This window comes from Marmota flaviventris, chromosome 3, assembly GCF_047511675.1.
Source record: "Marmota flaviventris isolate mMarFla1 chromosome 3, mMarFla1.hap1, whole genome shotgun sequence".
In the NCBI taxonomy this organism is placed as follows: domain Eukaryota; kingdom Metazoa; phylum Chordata; class Mammalia; order Rodentia; family Sciuridae; genus Marmota; species Marmota flaviventris.
Genome location: NC_092500.1, coordinates 122,451,552 through 122,478,049, shown reverse-complemented (window position 1 = coordinate 122,478,049; position 26,498 = coordinate 122,451,552). Strand labels below are relative to the sequence as shown.

General features: G+C 43.4%; 1 protein-coding gene across 2 annotated transcripts in view; it reads right to left on the bottom strand.

Annotated features, from left to right (window-relative positions):
• Positions 1-1,340: 1,340 nt before the first annotated feature.
• The window catches only part of Tigar (TP53 induced glycolysis regulatory phosphatase), a 68,437-nt gene continuing 43,279 nt past the window's right edge, over positions 1,341-26,498 (bottom strand). The window contains exons 5-6 of one of the 2 annotated variants that reach the window (XM_071610337.1): positions 18,731-18,877; positions 1,341-2,954 (exon numbers count right to left, since the gene is read on the bottom strand). In XM_071610337.1, coding sequence (XP_071466438.1) covers positions 2,931-2,954; positions 18,731-18,877 — 171 coding nt within the window. In that variant the 3' untranslated portion in view covers positions 1,341-2,930. Of the gene's footprint in view, positions 2,955-14,595; positions 15,112-18,730; positions 18,878-26,498 lie in introns of those variants that run through there. The other variant, XM_071610336.1, reaches the window with a different exon arrangement.

Genomic DNA, 26,498 nt, shown 5'->3' with positions numbered 1-26,498 from the left:
GGCTTATCTTGGCTCACAGTTTACAAGGTTCCTGTCCATAGCCAGTTGGCCCTATTGCTTCTGTGCCAGTGGGGAAGCAGGACATGATGATGGGGACGAACAGTAGAGCAAGGTCACTTACATCATAACCAGACACTAAAGGGAGAAAGAAGGGACCAGAGTCTCACAATCCACTTCAAGGACACGCCCCCAGTGACCTGAGGACCTCACACTAGGCCCCACCTCTTAGAGGTTCCACCACCTTCTGTTAGTGCCAATCTGGGGAATCAAACCTCCAACACAGAGGCCACTGGGGGACATTTAAGATCCAAACCATAGCAGGGGCTCTTTCAATATATCAAAATATGCCTGGAGACTACCTGAATCATTTCTGGATTCTGAATCTACAGTCATTTCTGAATCATTCACCTGAGGTGCAGCCTGAGCTTTGTTCTATTTTGCAATTGCCCAGGTGATCTAATGCACAGTCTTGGTAGAGAACAAATGATCTCCGCCAGTTCCCTCATTTTGCAGATAAGAAAACGGAGGCCCAGAAGGGACACATCAACTTGAGGTCACTTCTGACTATGCAGGGACAATACTGCTTTTCAGATCTCACAGGAAGTACATCTGGTTCCCACATGTGAGCCATAAGGCAGTGTGCTGGCGCTGCCCCCGCTAGTCCCCATAATTACCTCATAATGAGCTTCAACTTCCTTTTTGAACTCAAGGGAATGCTGGAACTCTCCTGCCATTTCACTCCTTTCCCCTCTCTGCGGCCTCAGGCTAAATGTTACCCTTCATTTCCTCAAGTCCTCTGCATGTAGACAGGAGGGAAGAATTTGGGACTAATTTATCAATACAAAAAAATCTGGAAGAGTTCAGCATTTCCCCTCTCAGCTAATAAAACGATTCCACCCCAAATGCCAAAGGTTTCAGTCAAGTGTGTTCACAATAAATTAGTTCAGTATTTAAGACTTTCTTCATAATTAGTCCAGATTATTACAGGGTTTTTACGCCTGACTGTTTTTAAAATGACCAGAATGACAGAATCTCTCAGAAATTATCAAATATACAGAAGTCAACACAGCTCACTGAACAATCAAAACTGAGAACAGCCCATGTTAACCCAACACCAACAAAATCCCTCTTTTATTCACTTTAAATTAACTGGTCCTCTTTGTTGGCCTCCATTATGATTTAAATATCTCCCAAAAGCCTGTCCTAAAGGTTCGGTCCCCAGCTAATGGAGCATTTGGGTGCTGCAACCTTCTCATCTCTCAGATGCACAGCCATTAGTTAAGGAGATACCGGATGGATGCTCGGCTATGGAGGATAAAGAAAAGACAAACAGACACACATAGGGAGAAAAAGCTAGGGCCAGGTGGGTGGCCAAGCCCTGGTGAGGCTTGGCTAACTCAGAGCTAGCTCAGCAAGTTTATTATACAGGTTTTATCATTAAAAGTTTCATTGTTAGTAAGTTTCAGCAAAGCAAGCAATCTGAAGGACACAGGACTCCAGAGACATTAGGGTCACCTTGTTTTGCTCAAAATTCTCTATCCCTGGGAGAAGGTGCTGAACTCAAGGCCTCAACTGATAGAGCCATACATGCAGCCTCTCCTAGCTGGTGTTACCATAACTACTGGGGCATCTTGACCTGCACCTTTCCTCAGGCAGCTCCCAGCACAACTGCAGCCATGAAAGTCAGGCCATGATTTAGATCACTGCTCTCTGCAGTTGGGGGCCATCAAACATTAGTAGGTAGAGCCTAGTTGGAGGCAAACTCTCTCTCTCTCTGCTTCCTGGCCACCCTGAAGTGAGCAGCCTCCTTGCCACATGCTCCCACTGCCATGATGTTCTGCTTCACTGTGGGCCCCAAAGTGAATGGGCCCACCATGGGCTGAAACCTCTGACACCATGAGTCAAAATAAATTGTTCCTCCTTTTAAGTTAACTCGGGTATTTTTGTCACATTGACAGAACGCTGACTAATACAGTCTCATACACAGCCTCCATCCTATTGATTCTGTTGAAAACTTCACATTGGCAAATGTGTGCTTCAGAGTATCTTCTAAGGCTTTTTAAAAGTGGTCTCAAAGTTTTGTATGTGTGATTTCTGAAGTTTCTACTTTTCCATAATTCCTGATTCTCTTCATTAGCAAGAATTTATAACCAGTCAGGTTTTGCAGTACAGCCGTCAAAGCCTCTGGATGTGGCCTCTTTTTCCTCTCGTCTTGACAATTCGAGTCCTTCCTGAGTTCCAGAGACTGGTGGACTCTGAATCACACTCCAGGGTCCCCTGCTAACTAGCAGGAGTGGGGAGAGGGGGAGAAAGCTGAAGTAAGGGAAAGGGAGGGTGGTCAGCAAGACCCCTGGCCTCTGCTCCTCGGCATGGCTTTGTTTCCCAGGCCAATTGCATCTGTGCCTGAACAGAAACATTTTCTGAGAAATGATCATCATTGCTGTCCTCCTTCCTGACCAACTTTGGCAGATGCTAGCCGGAAACTAGTCTTTTCTACTCTTTACCGGAATGGTATCCTTGTTGCTCTTTCTGGAAGTTGCATGTTATTTATCCCTTGCTCCTTCTTTGCCTAAACAATGAGCCTCACTCAATGAGCTGCATCCACTCCCTTAGTCCATTGGTTGAGTAAACATTCACTATGTGCCTCTGTGTGCTGCCATCAGTGTCTATATTACGGAGGGAGACGGTGCCCTTGTCTTCTAACAGTGGTCAGTCTTAGCAAAAAGACAACCCAAATAGGGTTGCAGATTAACATGTTATGTATTAGCTGTCTCCATGAAAACATACCCAAATAATTTTGGAACATAAAATTATACTACAGGGACACTATCTCAGTTTGTTCTTTTTTAAATTTCAGGAGGAAGGTAACTTCACCAGTACTAGAGAAGAGTTCTATCAGGTTCCAGTGGTCCTTCTTGTCTTCCAAATTCTCATTCTTTGAGACTCTGCTTCCACTTGAAAGAGAATCAGAAGAAAAGAAATGAATATCAATAAAAAGACAGGGATATGATATGATCTATGCCTACAAAACGATTAAGTATAATTTGGGTAAACATGGACTTTATCTAGCAAATCTCAAAATATTAAAATTTAAGTTTCCCTCTCAAAACTCATAAAAGTTCTAGAAAGTTTTTAAGTAGAAGAGCTACCAAATTGTACACAGGTGGTGAATATTTGGTGTTGCCAAATGTCGATGAAATCAGCAATATGATTAGCACTGAGAAAGAAATTTCAATCAGTTAATGAATGAGTTGCCACAGTGGGAATGTTGGGGGTTCCTGACATTTGTGGCTAACAGCCAAGAGAGTGATGCATCCTCGCCTGGTTTCTGCTGCTTACAGGGACACCAATTAGCTGTGAAAACTCAGACAAGTCACTTCCCCTCTCTGAGCCTCCACAGCCTCACCTGCAAAATGAAGGGTCAGCCTGGCGGAGCTCCCAGTCCCTTCATTATACATTCTGAGAAACCATCTTTTGGAGCTGTTGGGAGAAACAGGATATAGAACTAACCACCCTCAGGTCAGATGTCACAGGGTATTTCTGTTCTGAAAAGAAACCTTTGGTGAATCACTTCATAAAGAATGTGTTTGTCTTCTGCATTGGGGTTTCTGTATGCTAGTTTATAATTTCTTTTATAAACTATATAAATATAAGCACTGAGAAGCTATGAAGTCCACAAAAAGTCAGAGGAGCCTGGGTTAACCAGGAGGGTGTCTTGGAGACGAATCTTACCTGGGTCTGGGAGTGTGAGCCACACTATGGAAACGAAGCCAGCACCATGTGCCCCACAGTCATTAAGGACACAGGGCTCAGGCCAGTGGGTACCACCATCTCCCAAGGATAGCCAGCACAAGCAGCAACCTATTTGATGTCGTGTAAAATGGGCCAGAAAGGACTCTGGGTGTTATGGTTTGGATGTGAGGTGTCCCCCAAAAGCTCATGTGTGAAATGATACAGGAAGGCTCAGAGGAGAAATGATTGGGTTGTAAGAGGCTTAACACAATCAGTGAATTAATCCTCCATAGGGATTAACTGAGTGGTAAATGAAGTGGTAGGGTATGGCTGGAGGAGAGGGGAATTGGGGCATGGCTTTGAGTGACATATTTGTATTCAGCAAGTGGAGATTCTCTCTCTCTCTCTCTCTCTCTCTCTCTCTCTCTCTCTCTCTCTCTCTGCTTTCTGATCACCATTAAGCCGCTTCCCTCTGCCATACTCTTCCACCATGATGTTTTCCCTCACCTTGAGCCCTGAGGAATAGAGTCGGCCTTCTATGGATTGAGAACTCTAAAATCATGAGCCCTAACATAAACTTTTTCTCCTAAAATTGTTCTAGTTAGATCTTTTAGTCACAGCCGCAAACCAACTGGCTGAAACACTGGGCTCCCCTCTAACAGCCAGGTCCATTCCTCTTGCCATCTTGCCCCAAAACTGTCCCACCCATGGACTTCTTGCTATGCTTCATTTTTGTTTAAGCAAACCTGAATGAATGCTTTTTGTCACTACGAGCTGGATTTAATTTGCCTCTTGGAGGGCCCATTCATTTCCAGTCCCTGTGGGACCAGAGTTCTTCACTTCTGCCCTGTTTCATCCCCAACCCCCACCATGTGCTGCAACCCAGATGGGCAAGCCCAAACAAAAGTGACCACAGCTGGCTGTACCTGTTGGTGGAGAAAAGCAAGCAGGTTGTGAGGTCAGAAGGAACCAGCAAGTTTCTTAAACCATCTAAGTTTCACTTTCCTCATTCCTGTAAAACAGGAATCACACTATCAATTCAGGGTTATTGTGAGGATTAAATGTGATGATGAATGTAAAATTATGTAGAAAGTGGTTGGTATTATGTTACTCTGTACTGGAAGACATTTGCATTTTCCCAGAAGTCTGCTGGAGATAGATCCTTGTGGATTTGGACTGAATGTTTGTGTGCCCCTTCCATTCATTTGTTGAGATCTTAACCCCTGTGTGTTGGTGATGGTATTGGGAGGTGGGGGCCTTCTGGAGGAATTAGGTCATGAGGGTAGACCTCTCATGAATAGGACTAGTGTCCTTGTAAAGAGACATGAAAGTCCGCCCTCCCTCTCTCTGCTGTGTCACATGAGGATACAGTGAGTCCTGGCTCTCCCCAGGACCAAAACTGCTGTACCCAGATCTTGGCCTTCCCAGTCATCAGTGCTGTACAAAACAAATGTGTGTTGTTAGCCACCCAGCCTATGGTGATTTGTTACAACATCCTGTGCTGTCTAAGATACTTGGTAGGAAGAAAAAATGAATTTTTAGTGGCCATGTTCAAGAGGGCCAGTGGAAAAGCTTTAGCAACCACAAGATCATGGATTTAAAAAATAAATCATGGCTCTTCTTGGCCAAGATTAGGGTTTCTTAGGCAATATAGTCCCTTAAAATTTATTAGGCTTTCATCATTTCTTCTGGTCGGTTCTATAGCTCGTGAAACAGGGGTCTCCCGATTGAGGTCTTGTGCTCTACCCATCTCCCACTCTAACTTACTAGTTTTAAGACCTCTGCCCAGAGGCAATCCAAATCGTATTCTCAGGCAGGGAACCACCACCTCCAAGCCAGTGCTGGTCACAGCCTGTGCAGGGTCAGGTAGAGACACTTATAGGAAGGTGTTTGAGAGAGGCCTGGCCTCTAAGGTTTTCTTGGCCCTAATGTCTCCTGGAGATAAGATTCCTGCCCTCTTAGCTTTCAGTGGGGCATAAGCTTGTGTTTTTCTCTAATTCCTTTTGTATAAGACACACAGGCCACAAAAGCGTATCCCACACAACCCCAGCATCCTGAATAGTCACCATTTCCCCTAATGCTCTGCTCTGGGTAGGTATGAACGGTCCCAGGGATCAGCTGAAAATGGCTGGATTCACAACCACATAACGCGGGGCCACCAGCTTCTAGCTGGAGCAGCAGGGGTCTTGACTCTCCTTCCTGGCCGCCACACCCCCTCAACTCACCCCATGCCTTATTTTAGGGCCCAGCACTGTGGCACTCTACTTCTTCATGCCACAATCTTTTCAAATGCCCTCTCCAACTCCGACGTTGACCTCGCACCATGAGAGAGCCCAAGTTTGAGGCCAAAGCCCGGCTTGCCTGCTGGTCCCCCTACTTTGCCCTGGTGATCTACCAGCTGCATCCTCAGGCCAGTGGGAAGATAACTGTGGCATTTTCTGATGTCACATATGGACACAATAAGATCTTTCATACGTTTTTCTTTGGGAGTAAGAATTTTGCCAATGCCCCATAGCCTCTCCCAGTGCTTCACAGGACAAAAAGTGGGCTCTGTGTCCCTTCCTAAAGCAATTACCAGAAAAGGCAGCAAGATGGCCATGAGAGCTTTCAAAGTCTGGTTTGGGGCCCTCTAGAGTCTCCGACATTGTTTTCATAAAATGATTGCCTCTCCTCGCACCCCCACCATTTCCTCAGAGTGAGTTTTATAGATACTACGTGATGGGTGATGACACAGGACACCGAATGAAGAAGCAGATGTGAAAATCTAGCTGTCTTCTAACAAGTCAGATATTAAAAAAGACTTGAAAAGTGTAAAATGATGCCACTCTAACTTACTAAGATTTTTTTTTCTTTTTAGTTTTGGAAAATACAGTTATTTTTATAAAAATGTATTCACTGGTTAATACTTATTGGGCTTACTATATCTTTGTTAAATAGTTTTAACAGATGAATGGATAAAGAAATTGTGGTATACATACACAGTGGAATATTATTCAGCCATAAATAAAGATGAAATTATGGTATTTTCCAGCAAATGGATGAAACTGGAGACTATCATGCTAAGTGAAATAAGCCAATCTCAAAAAACCAAAGGCCAGGATTTGCTAAGAGATGCTATGATATATGTGGGGGTCCCTGCCTTCTCCAAAGAATGTATAAAACTGCTGCAAACCCTGGGCTCGGGGCCTCTCAGCATCACCTGTTGCTGTATGTGCGCGGAGGACCAAGCTAGCTCGCAATAAACACCTCTTTGCTGCTTACAAAAAAAAAAACAAAAAACCAAAGGCCAAATATTCTCTCTGATATGTGGTTGCTAACACACAATAAAGGATGAGGGAGGGAAGAATAGAAGTTCGTTGGATTAGACAAAGGGGAATGAAGGGAAGGGATAAGGGATGGAAATAGAAAAGACAGTAGGATGAATTGGACATAACTTTCCTATGTTCATACATGAATTCATGAGTAGTGTAACTCCACATCATGTTCAACCACAAGAATGGGGTCCTAATTAGAATAAGTTATACTCCATGTATGTGTAATATGTTAATAATAATATACTCTACTGTCATGTATTATCTAAAAAGAACAAAAAATAGCTTAAAATGTTCTCAGTTTTACAGTCAAATGCAGAAAATATGATATAATCCACATAAACAAAATTGCTTTGAGTTTCTCAATAAGTTTTAAGATTGGAAATGGGTCTGAGACCAAAAAGTTTCAGAACCCTCACTCAGATCAATCAACACCCAGCCCCTGAGGCTGTAGCCAGCATCCCCTAGAGTTCTAAGGCTTCAAAGGAGGGTTAAATCGGGGTCCTAATGAAATTAGTAAGGGTGAAATAATTACTGAGCAGGAAACCAACAATGCTCACTATAGTACACAATAATTTTTAACTGAACTGAGAAATGAGGTGTTTTGCCCAAGGTCACACACAAGTACTGGTAAAATCAGGTCTTCGGACTACTGGTCGAAATTAGTCACCCTTCTGACTGCCATACTTTCTGCAAAGCCACATTGCTTTCTTGCAAAAGGGCTGAAAGTTATTTAGAATTTCTAGTAAAGTTGGAGTAAGCTGAGCATGCTCATAAAATGCTGGTCAAATTACAAATGGTACAGTCTTTCCAGAAAGCAATTTGGCAATATGCATCAGGCACTTTAAAAATGTTCGTATCCTTTAACCCAGTAATTCCATTTCTAGGAATCTACACAAAGGAAATAATCAGAAATGTGAATAGAATCTACGTATGAGGATACTCATCAAAATGTTATCTTCAATAATGAGAAATTGGAAACAACCTGAATGTCCGATAATGTGAGAATGGCTAAATGAATCCTGATGAATTAAAAATTAGTCACCCTTCTGACTGGCTGTTTATAGTGGCTTGAGATGGGAGATGAGCTAAGTGTGAATATTTTACAACAAACATATATCTTCAAAAAATAATGAAAATAAACATATAATTTTGACTTTGAAAGAACTTAATGACATGGGAAAATCTAATATGGCATTGAGTAAAAAACCATGGCACAGGGGCCTAGTACGTGCAAGGCCCTGGATTCCATCCCCAGGACCACACACACACACACACACACACACACAGCCATGATAAAATACTAGGCATATAATAAAACATCACTAACATACCTGTGGGAAATCTTTCTGGAAGGAACTATTCCAAAATGTTATCATTTGCCCATTATCTCTAGATAGAAGATTATTCGGGATTTTGCTTCCATTCCCTCCCAAATATTCCAAGGGTCTAGAACAAGCATTCTATGCCTTTGTAATTCTGGGAGGAAAGAAGGTTATTTAACGGAAAGATTGGTGAACGGGAGGGAAATGAGAATGTGGCAAAGCCCAACATTGCTGATTACCAGGCAGGGAGAGGGGAGCAGCAGCCGTGGCCCACCTAGGGCAGACACTGTTGGTTGCCTTGCTGGTGAAGGTCAGTTTCTCAAGCTCCAAGAAGTTCTAGCTCCAAGAGAAACACTCCCTTAGGTTCCCTGTGGCCAGAGGTGGTCACGTGGTATACTTCTGGCCAAGGAGACAAGAGCAGAATTTTACTCAGGGCTCTAGAAAGCAATCCCTGCCTTGTTTCCCTTTTATTCCTGACTTACAAACGAATATGAAGGCGAGTACAGTGGCACATACCTGTAATCCCAGGGGGTGGGGGTGGGGGTGGGGGGGCTGAGACAGGAGGACCGCAAGTTCAAAGCCAGCCTCAGCAAAAGTGAGGCGATAAGCAACTCAGAGAGATGCTGTCTCTAAATAAAATACAGAATAGGGCTGGGGATGTGGCTCAGTGGTCGAGTACCCTGGGTTCAATCCTCAGTACCTTCACCCCCACTCCCACCCCACCCCCCAAAAAAAGGAATATGAAACCTGGCACAAGAGCAGCCATCTTTCAAACCTCAGGTAGAAGTCAAATAATCAGTGATGTAAACCCTGACATGGCTTCATTGAGTTGATGAACCACCACCAACATTATGTGAGAAAATACCTCCCTCTGTGTTTGAGCCATTGTGGTTTGCTGCTAATTGCAACCAAATGCATTCCTGATACACCATCAAGCAGGAATGTGGAGAGGATTAAGAGAGACCATGCATATGAAAATGTTTTGGAAATGGTAAAATATTATCACACAAGAGAGATAATGACATCCATCAAAAACAACTAGTGCAAAAGAGAAAAAATTTCTCAAGACAGTTGTTGGGAATCTGAATGATAGATTATCTCCTTTGCGGAGGGGTGGGGGAGTCCAACCAGAGAATGAACCCAGGATGCTTAACCACTGAGCAACATCCCCAGCACTTTTAAATAATTTATTTATTTCAAAAATTTGAGACAGGGTTTCACTAAGTTCCTTAGGGCTTCACTAAGTTTCTGAGGCCGAACTTGTGATCCTCCTGCCTCTATCTTCTAAGCCACTGGGATTACAGTTGTGCACCACTGTACCAGGCAAATTATCTCCATGTTGTAACTGACTATTGGATATAGACATGCAGAGTCAGGGTGTCAGGGTGCACTTCTCTGCATTAAATCTAAATATCCTAACCACATGGCTATAGATAAGACACTTCTCTTTGGGCCTCAGTTTCCTCCATCTGAGAATAGGATTGTTCCTCTTAGCCCTCAGATATTCCATTCCTGTTCTGGCTCCCAGATTCCTGAACTGAAACAGCAGGGTAAAGGGACAGAGTTGCACCCCACAGGGACCACAGCTCAAGTTCTACATCTTCCCCAACAGTGCTAATGTCAAATAGTCTGTTCCAATGTCCCAACAAGTATGTTCATACAGTATAGATGATGTGTCTTGATGTTGTTTCAAATATTGCTGACTGAAAACACTGAAAATCTCTATAGAGAGACACTGTCTTGTGCGTAACTAGAATATTGAATGTGCCTATGGTCTATTTAAAAATGTTCCTATTGCAAGGCATGGTGGTAGAGGCCTGTAATCCCAGCAACTCAGGAGGCTGAGGAAGGAGAATCAAGCTTGAAGCCAGTCTGGGCAATTTAGCAAGACCCTGTCTAAAAAAACATAAAAATAAAAAAGAAAAGGGGATGTAGCTTAGTGGTAGAGCACCTTGGGTAAAATCCCTTGAACCACAAAAACAAAAATAAAAAATAAGTAAATAATTAAAATTAAAATGCTCTTGTTTAAAAACAAAACCTTCCCCTGCTTCAGGTTCTCTTTAGCATTCTGAGATGAAACTGACAGGAGGCGGGAAAAATCCTAAACATCAGTGAAGCACGGCCAGGAAATGAACTCAGAAGCTGTCGTGAAAATTAAGCTTGCAGAGGTCGGATTTTTGGTTCCACTTGAACCCACTGGGCCCTGACCCTTCTCCATATCCTGCCTGAAATGGTCACATGAGAGCTTCAAGAGCTGAGACTATTCGAAGTCCCCTTCCTGGGGCTCTGCCTCACATCTAGTGTGTGTCCCCATTGGAACAATGTCATCCTACAGTCCAACTTGCCACCTCCGTGGCCAAGTTCAAGAACAATCTGTTTCATATTTCCACATGATATAAAAATGGCTGAGGATTTTAAATTTTTTTTAATTGCGGGGGGCACCAGGGATTGGACTCAGGGGTGCTTAACCATGGAGCCACATCCTCTAGGCCTTTTTAAATTTTATTTTGAGATAGGGCCTCGTTCAGTTGCTAAGACTGGCTTTGAACTTGCAATCCTCTGGCCTCAGGCTCCCGAGATGCTGGGATAATTTGAAGATTTTTTTTTTTTTTTAACCAAATGTAAAGAAGTGTTTTAGGATGGTCTGACTTAAAATATCGTACATACTAGGGTGAGTCTTTTCCTGTTACCTTAATATTCAGGGTACAAAAAAAGGGTCCAGAAACCCTTACAATTGAAAGGAAATTTAGATGAGTCAGGGTCAAACACACTCAGCCCCCACCACAGGCTTCAAAAAGGCAGCCAAAGCAGCCCCTCCACCAGATGCCGTGCCCTTCACCTCCCCTCCCAGCAACATGGAAGAAGAGGCAACTGGAAGAAAAGGGAGAAGCCACTGGCCTTTCCTGGAAGGCAAGGTACACAGAGAGAGGGGAGGAGGACCCAAAGGCCCTGAGGCTCAGGGAGAGCAGCTCATATCAGTGAGGTCAACCAGGAGGCCAAACCCCTTCCACTCCCAATTTCACTCCAGGCTTTTGCTACAGAGTCCCAAGGCAGTGGAGATGGACACTACCAAGAGCCAGAGTGCTTGAGCCCTCTGGAGTCTCTAGTTCAAGGTCACTGAGCATTCTTGTTGGTGTGGAGGATTTGTTTCGAAAGTAAGCTCCTGAGGAGCTGAGCACAGAGCCATCATGGCCCTTCAGGATCCCTAGGAGTATACCATGTTGGGGAACAATAGGCAAGCTATCACCAAGCCCGACCCTGCCAGCTCTTTTAGCATAGTCATGCTCTGGGGGAAGTGTTCAGTGTCAGGTGAAATTTGGTTTATGTTTAGGAATCATGCTATATTTTTCAAAATGCAATTTTAAAAAATGCTAGAAGGTGAACTAAGACTGATGGAGTTCCCAGCAAATTCTTATTTCTTACCTTTTCTGACACCAGAGAAAGTTACTTACTTTGTGGAGAAAAGTGGAGAACTTCATTCTGCTTACAAAATCGAGTGCCCATTCCTGATACGCACATTAGGGGCCTTAAGAATGTGGCAAACCAAAACACAAGCATGAAGAATTATAGACAGGGTTTTATTCCACAGGACTGTTCAAAAGAAAGATGGCAGATTATATCAGGTTGTTCAGGGGTCATTGTCTTAATTACTCTGAGCATTAGCTCACCCACCAATGGCCAGTTCTCCTGGGCTCCATCACCAGGACTACCCTGATCTAGTTATTCCTGGGAATAGTCCTGTGCAAAACCTGACAGGCCTGTGCTTCAATCCCTGCTCTGCATTTACTAGCTGTGTTTGACCTCAAGTAGCTCCTCCTTCTCTCTGAACCTCGGTTAACAGTATGATTAGCAAAATTAGGAAATTGTGGGGTGCATGTGAGAAATGCTAATGACCTTATTTTTCATAGCATACATTTTCATAGCATAACATATATTTGGTTACATATATGTGTGTGTGTATGTGTGTACACCAATTATATATATGCAATGTTCTAACCTCAACATCTTCATAATTTCATAATCTATTTTCTTTAAATGTGAATTTTATTGCAACAACATCTCTTGTTGAAACACATTTGTCTAAAATTTACCAATTCCTTCAGTTTGATTTCCAGTCCTTTTTCATCTGTTGAATCCTATGAAGTTTAATTAAGCATTTGTGTTTTTAAAATGTTATATGATCCCATTTTAATAAAAGTATTTCTATTAACTTGTCTACCTATTTTTTGGTCCATCAAGATGTACATAGACACACCAGAATAATGTTCATTCAAGGGTAGATATTTATAGGTAGTGAGTTGTTTATCTTTCTTTTGTGTTTTTCTTTCTTTTTTTCTACTTTGTTCCTTTCACCTTTTTCTTAAAGTATCAGTAAGCACTATTTTCACAAATAATGTTATTCAAGAAAGAAAGAGACCAGAAGGAAGTGCACTAAGCTGTAATCAAAGAATTTTTATGTTCAGAGAGATCATGATTTTTTTTTTAATCCCTCTACTTTTATTTTTTTTAAAGTTGTCCATTTTTCAGATGTCAGCTTAACCATTGTTATTTCTTCCTGGTCCTTCACTGACCCCTCTGTACGGGACCCATTGCCTCACTTTCTCATGGGTCTTTATTCTACCCCTGCGATAGCGTTTATTGTGACATGTGATGTTACTGATATCTTTCTTCCCTGATATGTATTAACCACTTTGAGAGCAGAGGTCTTGCTCCCCTACCAACTCTCTCCCTCTGCCCACTCCCTCTCTCCACCCCCACTCTTTTCTCATTTTAATGCTAAAATACCAAAAGTAACTCTACCCCATATTTGTTAGGTTAACATACATGCTGAAGTTGTATCACAGAGCAAATATTACAGCAGCACAGCAAGTGCCTTTTATTTTCTAAGTTGAATTATTACTTGAATTATTTTCTAAACTTATAAATTGAATCCCCTGACTTACCAAACCCATTGAGCTGTAAGGTCTGTGAACAGTTTAAGGAGGAAATAATTTTTAAATTCAGAATGTAGTCCCTGGCTTCCACTTCTCTGCTTTAAGAAGACAGTCAGACATTGGCCCTATAAGTCCTTCCAAAGCCAAAGTCCCATGATTAGAACAAATGAAATAACTGAGGGTTGGTAGTAATATTTCTCTAAAAATTTTCTTTTTGTGATCTAATAACCACAGCATTTTCCTTTTAAATTTGTTAACTAATTGGCTTGGAAAATCACCCTCTATCTTTCTCCATCATTGTTTTCCCTCACTTTAAAAGAATGCCCACATGGGAGTAGGAAAGACGGTGGAGTGAGATGGACATCATTACGCTAAGTACATGTATCAAGACACGAGTGGTGTGACTCTACTTTGTGTAAAACCAGAGATATGAAAAATCGTGCTCTCTATGTGGAATATGAATTGAAATGCATTCTGCTGTCATATATAACAAATTAGAATATTAAAAAAAGAATGCCCACAGTGTCTGGTTCCATTTTCTCCTTTTTCCATTTGTCTCCATTTATCCTCCACCCAATTCAGTCTCCAATCCTATTCCATTGAAACACCTCTTTGCAAAATCATAAATGGAAGTTTGCAGATTCTTTGGTCCCATAGTTCAGATCTCCTCCCTAAAGCATTTGACATGGTTGATTGGGTCCTCTTTCTGGACATCTTGCTTTCTACCCTCCCATTTTCCTCCCCCCCCCCCCCCATCATTGAGGATCCATTCTGATCTCTAGAGAGAGTCTAAGACTGCTCTTGGGACATGGAATCTGTGGAGGAATGGAGTCTCTTAGAGGAATGGAGTAAAAAACAAATGGCTTCTTCCTCTGAGGGGTGTTCTGATACCAGCAGCTGGGGCTTTTTAATAGGTAAAATAAATTATACATGAAAACAGTTTATGGATTAAATCTTACCACGCCCTCTTTTTAGCCACCAAAATCCCTTTTAGCCATCACCTGGCGCTTGAGCAACTGCACAGGAATGTCTAAGACAGTAGTCAACAATAAATGAAAAGGACAGAAACCCAGAAATATATTTCATATAGCATCCTCCCCCCCCAAATTTTAAAAACCTTTAAGCTAAAAGCAAAACCAAACTAGTCATTACTAATCTTAAGAAGATAAACTTTGTGAATGATGAAAAAGTTAATGAAATGAATGAAGCATTCGCAAATATACGAAAGGGACCTGCACACATCTTAATAGTCCCTTCTCATGGACCTCTGCAGAAAGAGCTGATTACTCAACAGCATCCTGGAAGTCAACTACTTAATGTTGATGAAGCTGTAAGATCAATAGTTCAGTTGTGATACAGTGAGGATGTATCAAATTCCCCCACACCAAAGACCAATAGATTAAATGTTTTAATTTTAAAAGCCCTTTTATTCCTTTCCTTCCCTCCTTGCCCAGATAGAAGCCTACTGGGCATGAGAGTTAGAGTGGAGAAGGAGGTGGCTAGATCAGCTCTGCCCTTTATTTAAAAGTGTTTATTCATCTCCTCCTTTGGCAACTGTGGAGGTAAGACCCCAAGGGTTGAGACCAGGAGGAAGCATGAGGAAAGAGGCTGAGAGGAAGCTGCCTTATCAACATCCCAAGTCAATCATGGGCCTTTTGGACTCAGCACTGGCCAGGCCAACTCACCAGTGTGCAAGCTCCAGCTGAAGGCAAAGACGGTGCAATTCACAGTGGTTGTCTCCTCTGTAGGTGCTTCCTCCACCGCACTTGAAGCTCCTCGAAGGCAAAATGTCTTTCCACCCATGGACCCCTGGATGTATTACAGCATCAGATATGTCAGGCATTCAATGTGTATTCGTTGGATAAACATTCACTTTGCCTCACCTTGAAAGACCTTTATGGGGTGGGAGTGGAACTATGATATGAATGTGCACACATGTGTTTTTTAGAGATTGTTAGATGCTTTAAGAAAATAAAAGGAATGACAGGAAATGTTGAGTAGGTATTACGAGCCAGTTACTTTGCCTAAGAGACATTCTATCTTCATTTTATAGACATGTTCTCTAAGTTCTGAGAGACCGAGTATCTCGTCCAAGATGACAGCCAGTTCTACGGTTCAGATAAGTGTTCCCTAAAAGCCCATGGTTATAGGTTTGGTCCACAGCCTGGGGTGCTATCAGGAGACAGAAGAACTTTAAAAAACAGGGCCTGGTGAGAGGTCTTCTAGTCACTGGGAGTATGTCCCTCAAGGGGATATTGGGACCCCAGCCCTTCCTCTTTCCCTCTGTTCTGCATCCTGGCTGAGAGGCAAACAATTTTACCATACGCTGCCACCATGATGTGCTGCCTCGCCAGAGGCCCAAAAGTAATGGGGCCAGCCAACCATGGGCTAGAACCTTCAAAACTGTAAGTCAAAGTAAACCTTCCTCTTTATGGCATTGATTACCTTAAGTATTTGTTACAGTGATGGAAACCTGACCAGCACAGGGCAAGTAGATGAGTATGGGCAAAGAGAACTAACACATCAGACATGGAGCCAGAGCCCCCACACCATACGACCCATCAGAAGAACACTGGTCTATTCCACATCCCTTCAGGATTCCCCAGCTGGAATGCACAGAAAAGCAGAGCACTGGACCCAGCTCACTGGCTATGAGACCTCCAGTCAGCCAGTAACCTGTTCCAGGTCTCCCTGCTCTTGTGCATAAGTGAAGGTGAACGTACCAGTCTTGCCTCCTTACAGAGTGATGAAGTTCAAGAGTGTCTTTGAAAGACAGCAAGGGAGTGAAAGGTTCTCACATGGTGCCAGGTGATGGTGAATGGATGAATTCCTCAAAAACATAGGGATTCATCTAAAGAAAACATGTGTGCTACCAACACTCTGTCAGGAAGCTGCATGGAGCCCTTGGACTGGGTAGGCTGGGTGGGAAGGCTGCTCTGTGAGGTGAATTGGCCCAATTCTGAGGGAAGAGAGCCCCATGTTATGAAGAAGGAGAAAGAAAAAAGGGAGAGGCTATGGCTAATGGTAACCTCAGTGCTGGTAGAGAAGACAGTAATGTGAACAGAGGTTGAACAGAACAGACCTGTTTCCTGGAGTGGGAAATGTGAAATGTGAAAGAATTGGACGTAAAGAATAATCTGTCGGGCTGGGGATGTGGCTCAAGCGGTAGCGCGCTCGCCTGGTATGCGAGCGGCCTGGGTTTGATCCTCAGCACCACATACAGACAAAGATGTTGTGTCTGCCGAAAACTAAAAAATAAATGTTAAAATTCTCTCTCTCTCTCTCTCTCTCTCTCATTCTCTCTCTCTCTTTTTTTTAAAAAAAAAAAGAATAATCTGTCACTGGGCATGCTGACACACCTGTCACGCCAGCTCCTCGAGAGGCAGGGGCAGGAGGATTACACTTTTGAGGCCAGCCTGGGCAACTTAGCAAGACTCTGTATCAAAACTAAAAAAAAAAAAAAAAAGCCTGGGGATGTAGCTCAGTGGTCAAGGGCTCACCTAGCATGTGTCAGATGCTGGGTTCCATCCCCAGTACCCAAAAACAGAAAAGAAAAAAATTCATCTTGAACTGTACAGCTCCTGTTTCCATAGCAGTGTCACATCTATGCTCATTTGTCCTCATGAGCCTTCAAAGAAGACTGGGCAGAAGAGACTGTCCTTACTTGACAGACAGGCCAATGCAGGACACTGAGAACACGAGTTTAAGTTTACTTGGCCATTCCACAACACCAGCCAAGTGGCACCGTTGGGATTTGAACCCAGGGCTTTGTTTTTATTTTCTACATTTTTTATTGGAGCATCAAAATTGTACATAATTGTGGATTTGCTGTTACATCTTTGTACTTGCACACAATACAGCAGTATGATTTGGCCAACATCACTCCCCGACACGTGCCCCCCTCCAGCTCCTCTTTCACCCCCACCCCACCCCCACCGTCCCTTTCCTCTATTCTATTGATCTTCCTCTGGTTTTCATGAGATCCCCGCCCCCCACCTTTCCTTTCCTTTTTCCTCTCTAGCTTCCACATGTGAGAGAAAACATATGACCCTTAACCTTCTGAGTTTGGTTTATTTTGTTTAATATAATGTTCTCAAGTTCCATCCATTTTCCTGCAAATAATTTCACTATGATATTTTTGTTTTAGTGCTGAGTTCAGTGTTCTTTCCATCAGATCAGACTAAGGGAAGAATTCATTGTTTCATTTACCGAATACTTTCTAGGCACCTAAAATGGATCAGGCATCAGAGATAACTCTGGAATAGCAATAACCTTGAAAGTCACCTGCAAGGAATTCTGATAGGAGGTGATGATAGGAGGCTGAAGTTTAGAAAAGAGACAACAGCAACAACAGTAATAATAATCTACTCTATACCAAGCAGCTCTATGTGACCTCTTCACATGAGATTAAGTATTCTATGGCAGATTATTAAACTCTCCCCACAACTTAAGGAGACTGGTACAATTTTATTATCTCCATTTTGCAGATAAGGAAACTGAGGCTCAGAGAGGTGATGTAACTTGACAAAGATGGCCTGTGTGCTGTGAGGCACAGCTTGACCCAGAGCCCACAAGGCTATGTTAACTCTCAGCCTGCTAAAGAGAAAAAAGGTGCTCCCCAGGGGAAGGGCTGCAGAGCACAGAGCACCGCTGGGTGCCAGGAGGCTGAGCTCTGTCTCCTGGTGGCCACCAGCTCTTCCCATGCAGCAGGAGCATCCTGTCTGTTCCCCACCCCCACATCTCAGCAACTCTGACCTCCAGCAGGCCGAGGGGGTGCCTGCCCCCGGAAGCCCCAACATCCTGCACTCTGCTGAACCCACAACGTGTCAGGCCGCCCGTCCCAGCTGCGGCACACAGACGGCCTGAGCTGACAGGCTGGGGCTGAATTACTGGCCCCTCAGCTAGAAATAGCCCTCCGAGAAGTGTGTGGTGTCTACGTGTCCACAGAGAGGGGAGGAGGCAGGACAGGGGAGCCAAGGAGTCCCAGGATCCTGAGATAACATGAGTCCGGATGTGCAGTGTCCCAAACACCGTAGGCTAGCCCAGGTCACGGGCTCCAGGGAGGTGAGTGGGAACCAGGATGTCTGTTCCCCGACGTGGGCTGCGTGACAAGCCCCAGGCATCCTGAGAGGGTGGGCTGGGTCCTGATGGGCAGCCTTGGAGCGCCAATCAGATTGGGCAGCCTGTGTGGGGACACACACACACACACACACACACACACACACACAAGGTTCCTCTTAGTCCAGTTTCTATTGTTCCTTCCTTGGGCAGAATCTCAGCTTTGGAAGCATGACTGATCTCTCAGACAAAAGAACACAATGGGAGAAGAGGGGTAGGAGCAGTCCGCAGAGCCTGCAGGTACAGTAACTCAGGGCTCCAACCACTGCTGCTTCTTCCTCCACCTAAGGAAGACACATTCAGAGCTTACCTGAGGAGCGCTGTTCCCAGGGCTGCGAATCCCCTGCCTCCTCCCTATCACGGCCCTCTGCACAACAGGTGCCCAGCCTGGTGACTTCAGCACTGAAGATACATTCTTGAAACAGGGACATTCACAGACCAGGTGTCCTTGATAGAGCTTGAATTCAGAGAAAGAAGACAAGGATCACACTAAGTGTGTGACCTTGGTCAAGTCACAAATTGCTCCTCAGTATCTTCATAGGAAAGATGAGGATCCTTAATATGTCGTGGGTTCTGGAGAAAAACCAAGAAGAGACTGCATCTGAGGATGTTCTACAAAGAGCATGCAGCTAGAAAGTTCTTTGTAAATGTGAGACGTGATGCAAAATGGAGATAATAAAATTGTACCAGCCTCCTTAGATTGAGACTCCACTGAGTCTCACCTACACCTTGGCTTTTCACTGAGTGGAACAAACATAACCCCGTTCTTATCACCCAAAGAGAATCTTTTGTGAAGACTTTCATGTGGCTGGGTCTCCCCTGCCTGGGGATACACATTGTTTCATCTCCCATAAGCTGCAGAGGCTGGAGAGGGATTTCAGTAAGGAGGAGGCTGTGAGCAGGAGAGGGGAGGAGGGGAGAAAAGGAATTGAGGCTGCCGCTACTGATCAGTTGCAAGTGATCCTTCACCCTTCACTCTCAAGCTCTTCTGTGATCTTGCTAGTGTCCCCAGTAGAAGGCATCTGAGGGTCCTCTTCTTGTCCAGGCAAAACAAGCTTCTGGTTAGGGAACCAAAGGCGAGTTAGCAATACCACGGATTCTGCAAAGTTACAGAACTCACTCGCATTTCATTCTGAAATGTCTGGTGGGAGTCTGTGTTTTTAGATTTACATTTGAGGAAATTTGTTGGGTTGAGGCTGATATTATAGTGACTTTTAAAAGTATGTAATATAATAATTATATTAAATATTAGATTAAAGAAACCTGCCTTCCTTCCATTTATCCCTCACCTGGGACAGACATTTTAAGCAAGACATGGGAGAGAAACAAGTCTCTTGGGAAATTTAAACTCTTCCAGTCACCAGCAGCATTTGATGATCAAGCAAAACAGGTGAAAAAGCAAACAACTGGAGGGGCTGCAAGACCAGCGAACACTCCACATCCAGACAAAAGCCCCTGGAGGAACCTTAGAGATTCTCCCCTCTCCCCACCTCACACACAATTTCTCCTGTTATTAACATCTTACACTAGCGTGGAGCATTTGTTATAACTGAAGATCACTATTGACACATTGTTATTAGAGCATCTCTACAGTTCAAATTAGGGCTCTACTCTCGTTTTGTATATTTCTTGGTGTTTGACTAATGCATAACACCATGGATCCAAAATAGTGTCACTGCTCTAGAAAATCTTATGTGCTGCAGTTGTGTTTTGTGTGCCCTCTCTGCAATCAGTTCTCCTCATTGTGCAGTGGACCAAGCGTATGTCACAAATGACAGCATGAAGGGATGTCAGGCACATACATCCAGCTGCAGCCCCTAACGTCTTGCAGAGTCATGTTCATTGTGAAAAGCATTTGTGGAGCTCTTGTGGCTGCATCACTGGCATTGGCTGACTTCATGTACTCCTGGGTGATATCTGTCACCTGCATCTGCTGCTGATAGATCCTGCAAGCCTTTCAAGGCTTCTTTCTCCATTGGTATTTTCCCCCCAGTCATCCTCTATCAGATCTCTCTTGCAAGGTTCTTTAGAATCCTTTTTTTTTTTTTTGTATATTTAATCTCACATCTTTATTTTTTTTATTGGTTGTTCAAAACATTACATAGCTCTTGACATATCATATTTCATACATTAGATTCAAGTGGGTTATGAACTCCCATTTTTACCCCAAATACGGATTGCAGAATCACATCGGTTACACATCCACATTTTTACATAATGCCATATTAGTAACTGTTGTATTCTGCTACCTTTCCTATCCTCTACTATCCCCCCTCCCCTCCCCTCCCATCTTCTCTCTCTATCCCATCTACTGTAATTCATTTCTCTCCTTTTTTTTTTTCCCATTCCCCTCACAACCTCTTATATGTAATTTTGTATAACAATGAGGGTCTCCTTCCATTTCCATGCAATTTCCCTTTTCTCTCCCTTTCCCTCCCACCTCATGTCTCTGTTTAATGTTAATCTTTTTCTCCTGCTCTTCCTCCCTGCTCTGTTCTTAGTTGCTCTCATTATATCAAAGAAGACATTTGGCATTTGTTTTTTAGGGATTGGCTAGCTTCACTTAGCAAAATCTGCTCTAATGCCATCCATTTCCCTGCAAATTCCATGATTTTGTCATTTTTTTAGTGATGAGTAATACTCCATTGTGTATAAATGCCACATTTTTTTTTATCCATTCATCTATTGAGGGGCATCTGGGTTGGTTCCACAGTCTAGCTATTGTGAATTGTACTGCTACGAGCATCGATGTGGCAGTATCCCTGTAGTACGCTCTTTTAAGGTCTTCAGGGAATAGTCCGAGAAGGGCAATAGCTGGGTCAAATGGTGGTTCCATTCCCAGCTTTCCAAGGAATCTCCATACTGCTTTCCAAATTGGCCTCACCAATTTGCAGTTCCACCAGCAATGTACAAGAGTACCCTTTTCCCCACATCCTCGCCAGCACTTGTTGTTGTTTGACTTCATAATGGCTGCCAATCTTATTGGAGTGAGATGGTATCTTAGGGTGGTTTTGATTTGCATTTCTCTGACTGCTAGAGATGGTGAGCATTTTTTCATGTACTTGTTGATTGATTGTATGTCCTCCTCTGAGAAGTGTCTGTTCAGGTCCTTGGCCCATTTGTTGATTGGGTTATTTGTTATCTTATTGTCTAATTTTTTGAGTTCTTTGTATACTCTGGATATTAGGGCTCTATCTGAAGTGTGAGGAGTAGAGATTTGTTCCCATGATGTAGGCTCCCTATTTACCTCTCTTATTGTTTCTCTTGCTGAGAAAAAACTAAAAAATAAAATCAATATAAATAAATAAATAAATTGTGTATATCATCCTGATTCAAAAAAAAAAAAAAAGAGGGAGAGACATACATACTGACCTGGAAAGATGGTCAAATAGACTTTGGCATGGACAGAATGTGCGTATGCTAAAATGTATGCCCTCAATGCTGACTTTTTAAAAGAACATCTATCTATTTCATGAAAATATATATATATATGAATTATATGTGTGTGTATAATTATCCCCCAAGTTACAAATATTATTTTACCTTTGTTAACATCTTACCTCCACAGGGTAGAGCCTATATAGGAGATCTTCACCTTCTATTTCATATATTCTTCACTGATTAATTTTTTTATAGGAGATCTTCACCTTCTATTTCATATATTCTTCACTGATTAATTTTTTAAATCAACAGACTGAAAATAATGTGTTTTTTTCCTTTTTTATTTTTCTTTTCTTATTTTCCTTTAAATCCCAACAACACAGAATGTGTATATCAGGATCCAGGATTCTCTTGGGAAAGTCACCCCAAACACCTTCCAGCATATCTCACAGGGCTGTTTTGAGCACCAACGGACAACAGATGTTGTGAGCATCTATTGTAGGTGTGAAGTGCTGGGAAAATGCAAAATCCATTCTGTTCAGTAAACTGCAGGTTCCCTGAAGATCATGGCTGAACTTTTTCATTCTTATGCTTCCCTGAAGATTTTCTACAAGATATTACCATGTAATAGGCTTTGGCTAAATAGTGATGTGTTATTGAATAGGTAGTACATTAAAGCAAGAGAATCTGCTTGGATATAAATAAGTGTATTTTTGTTTTGTTTTTATTTGTTACCTCGCTGGAAAAGGAATCCAGGGCCTCACTGGCTCTATCACTAAACTACACCCACACCCCCCAAAGCATGTTTAACTGACAGGATGACAAGACACGTAAGAATGACATTTTCTGGAAGGTTGCAGCACCTCCCCAGAGAACTTCAGAAAACAAGGAACAACCATTTGCCTTGGATGACTTAGATAAACATCTGTCTGCATGCAGGGACTGGCCAAGGTCACCCCTGTGACAGTGAGGTACTGGTGAACCCTTTCTAACCTGATGGAGATAGATCATGAGAAGGAGAGGCACAGGGCACAGAAGTCTGACAAGGTCTGCCATTGGTGACAAGGTCTTTAGACAGAGTCTCAAGAGAAGACTTTGAGCCACACTAGACTACCTCCCCTCCTACCTGTCTTCTTTCATCTTGATTCCTCAATATTTTTCACCATAGCTAATGATGGTCAAGCCAATGTTACTTTTTATAAATTGTTGTCAAGTCTTTTCATTGAGAAAATATGATCTGGTAGAGATAATATTCCTCAATACCTTCTCAGAGTGGATTCTAAGAAAAAGAAGACAGGAGATGAAGGAAATGGGTGAACTTGAAGGGTTAGAGATCCCTACCATCCCCAATTCATCTTTAGAGCTGGGTCCTCTGAGTGGAAGTGCAGGGCCTGGACCAGAGGCCTCCACACAGGGGGACTCTCCTGAGGTCAGAGCAGGGGCTCCCAAGGCAGGCGGATAGCACATTTGCACACCTGCCCTGGGACCAGCCTTTCTGTTGCATCTGGCAGTCACTGGGAACTGAGGGTGGGGACATCCAGAAGTGAAAATCAGCAGCCTCCTTCATGAGCTTCCTGTTCACATCTGCCATCTGTTTCACTTTGGGCTCCTAAGGTCACAGTAGTTCCCAGATCCTGAACCATGGCCAAGGGGGCCTCTAGATTCAGAGACAAGGAACCCACACACCGGTGTCTTTCTCCTCATACTCTGGAGCTTCAGAAACCACACCACAGGCTCCAGTTAAAGGCTGTTTGTGGGCACAGAGCACTGACCAACCGGGCATGCACTACTCAGATTCCATAGAAAGGCCCATCTTAATCTACATGTAGGCTGGAAACTCTGGAAGGGAATGGGACAGTGAGCAGCCCAGTGACGGGGCCTTGGTTTCTGTGTACTAATTCCAGTGTGTGGTTGAGACTCAGAGCCTGTTCACTGATAAGTACTTAAATATCAGACACTCCCAGGTGGCTCTGCAAGGAAAGGCACAAATAGCTGTCCTTCACCCTGTAGATTAGGTAGGTCAAAGATCAGCCCTGGGATGTTTTGGGTTTTAAAGCTCCATGGGTGATTCTAATGGGAAACCAGGTCTGGAGCCCTTTGGTAGGGAGTTTCAGCCAGGGAGGTGGAAGTTCTGCCTCTCTGCATGCAACTGGGTAACTCTCGTCTTTGCTCTCAACTGTTCTATATTACAAATGCAAAGAATTATTCTGACAGTCTTGCATTTCCCTTTACTCTCTCCAAGTGGGGACTGTCTCATCACCCCCCCTCCTTCCCCAGACCCCCTAGAAATAAACCTACTCCCAGGAAATAAACCCACTCCCCAGGCCACACTCTGCCTTCACAACCAGCTGCTGTGAATTCACGGCTTTTCCTTGGAGGAAAGTCTTTGGAAGTGTAGTGATGGCACAATTCTCTTTCCTAATAGCAGGAGTTCAACTGGTCAGGGACATGTCCCCCATCCACAGTCACCCCAGGAACTCCTTTCTGGACACCTGCACACCCTCCCCTCTGTGCCTTGGGTGCTGGTCAACACCCTGCCCCTTGTACAAAGCTCACTCTCTCCTTCCCCAAAGCACCTTGAGTCCAGCATTTACCCCCAAAATCTCTCCCTTGTGAATGCCCGTGGCATTTCTTACACGTCCTAGTAATTTAGCTCTTACATAGAACATGGCCATGAGCAAAGTTTTTCTCAGCTTAACCATATTGTCAACCTCAGAAGATAAATTTGGTCTACTTTTTATTCCTGTAACACTCTCTCTCCCATCTCTCAGAGAATTTTCTCAGTAGTTGCTGATTGCTTCACAGGTACTTCCCATCCCTCTACCATTTGCATCAGGAAGAGGAAATGCAGGGTTATCAATTGGCAAATATTTCTGAATGATGTGCATTTCAATTCTGAAAGCTAGCTGTTTCTTCATTTAGCTAAACTATGATGCTGTATTTATAAACCATTCTGTGACTTCTATGAAGGAAGTCTGTTTTAGACATAAGCACTTAAATGTTATCCATTTTCCATTTAAACCCTAGAGACAAGCACGTATATGCTAGAGACATACCCTGGGTAAAAATGTTGATTTACTAGAGAAAAGCACTCTGTCTCATTGCTACTTGCACTTACCAAGTGTCATAGCTCTGGTTGTAACATACTGGGTGGGCTTGCACATCTTGCAAAGAGCTAAGCAGAGCTAAGTCAGACCTGGTTTCAGATCCATCCTCTTCCATGAATTAGTTGTGTATTTGTGCAAGTTACTTAAGCCATGTGCTCCAGTTTCCTCATCTCTATAAAGGGAATAATAGTACCTCCTTAAAGGGTTATTCTAAAGATTAAGTAAATTACTACAAGCATTAAAATAGGAAGTGGAAGGATAAGTTCTCGAGCATTTGCTGCCCCTGTGATTCTTACTAGAGAAGCAGCACAGGGAATCAAAAGATCCTGTCCTTCCTCTACAAGTTATTTGCTCAACCGACATCTTCATCTCTTCACAAATAACATTAAAATAGTAACAATACCTGAAGTACCTCTCTCATAGTTTGCAGTGAAGTTAAAATGAGCTAGCTGATTTGAAAATACTTTGTATGATAATTACTTAATTTTATCTGCCTCCTCCATTAGATTGAGACAGGATCATATCTCATTCTCTTTTAATTAACAACAATGTCTAGCTTTATGCTTTATTCTTATCTGTAGTATATGCTCAGTAAAATGAGAAACTGAAAGAATGGCAGTCTCCCTGGGGCATGTTTTTCTGGTATGTGTTCCTGTAATTTGCCTCTCGTTGGACTGTATGTGCTAAGACCACCACCACCACCACCACCACCACCCCACGGCCACAACCCTGTATCAGACACATAGTTCCACAGGACATTCCTGGGAGCATCCTCTGCAAGAAGGCACCAGTCATAGAGCTAGACACCCCGTGTGAACACTCTGCTGAGGGTGCTTCCAGCACTCTGCCCGCCTCTGCTCAGCCAGCAGCCCTGCTGATCCCCATGAGCCTCTGATTTCATCTTTTGCCTATTGGAGAGACCAAGATTACCAGTTCAGTTGCCCTAAATCTCCCAACTAGTGAAACTGAGAAATCGGACCTTGGTATTTTCAGTGACCTCAAAGCCTTGTTTTCCTTTGCCCACTTTGAAATCTTTCCAAATGGTAACTTTGGGTTTTGTGTCCCCGATCCCAGCTCGAATATCTTTCCTGAGGTGGGAGTCTCAGCGGATGCCATTTGCCAGGTGGCGTCACGCATCTCTATATGGATCAAGACACCCACCTGATGCTGCACACACAGAAAGCACTGGGTACATACATGGCAATTGGAGTTAAAAGGACTGAGGAAACCAAAATGAGTAGACTGGTGAGAGATGACCAGCCGAGGAGGCGGGACACTACATGACTGGAGCTGGATTTTTTGGGACCGCTAGCTGCCTTCACATTTCCTGGTGGAAGTGGGACAGGTCATCAGATGACCCAGTGTCATAGATAACTTTTGCCCACACATCACTCACTTTTGGGAGCACTGGTCTGAAATTGAGGGGTGTGTGTACGTGTGTGCGTGCATGCTTGTGTGTGTGTGTGTGTGTGTGTATAACCGTGCCTTCCGTGAGCCTCAGAAGTCTCTGCACTTTCTTCAAATGGTTGATTACAACATAGAGGATGTGGACAGTGGAGTTTTTCCTGTTTGATGTCACGCTGCTACCCT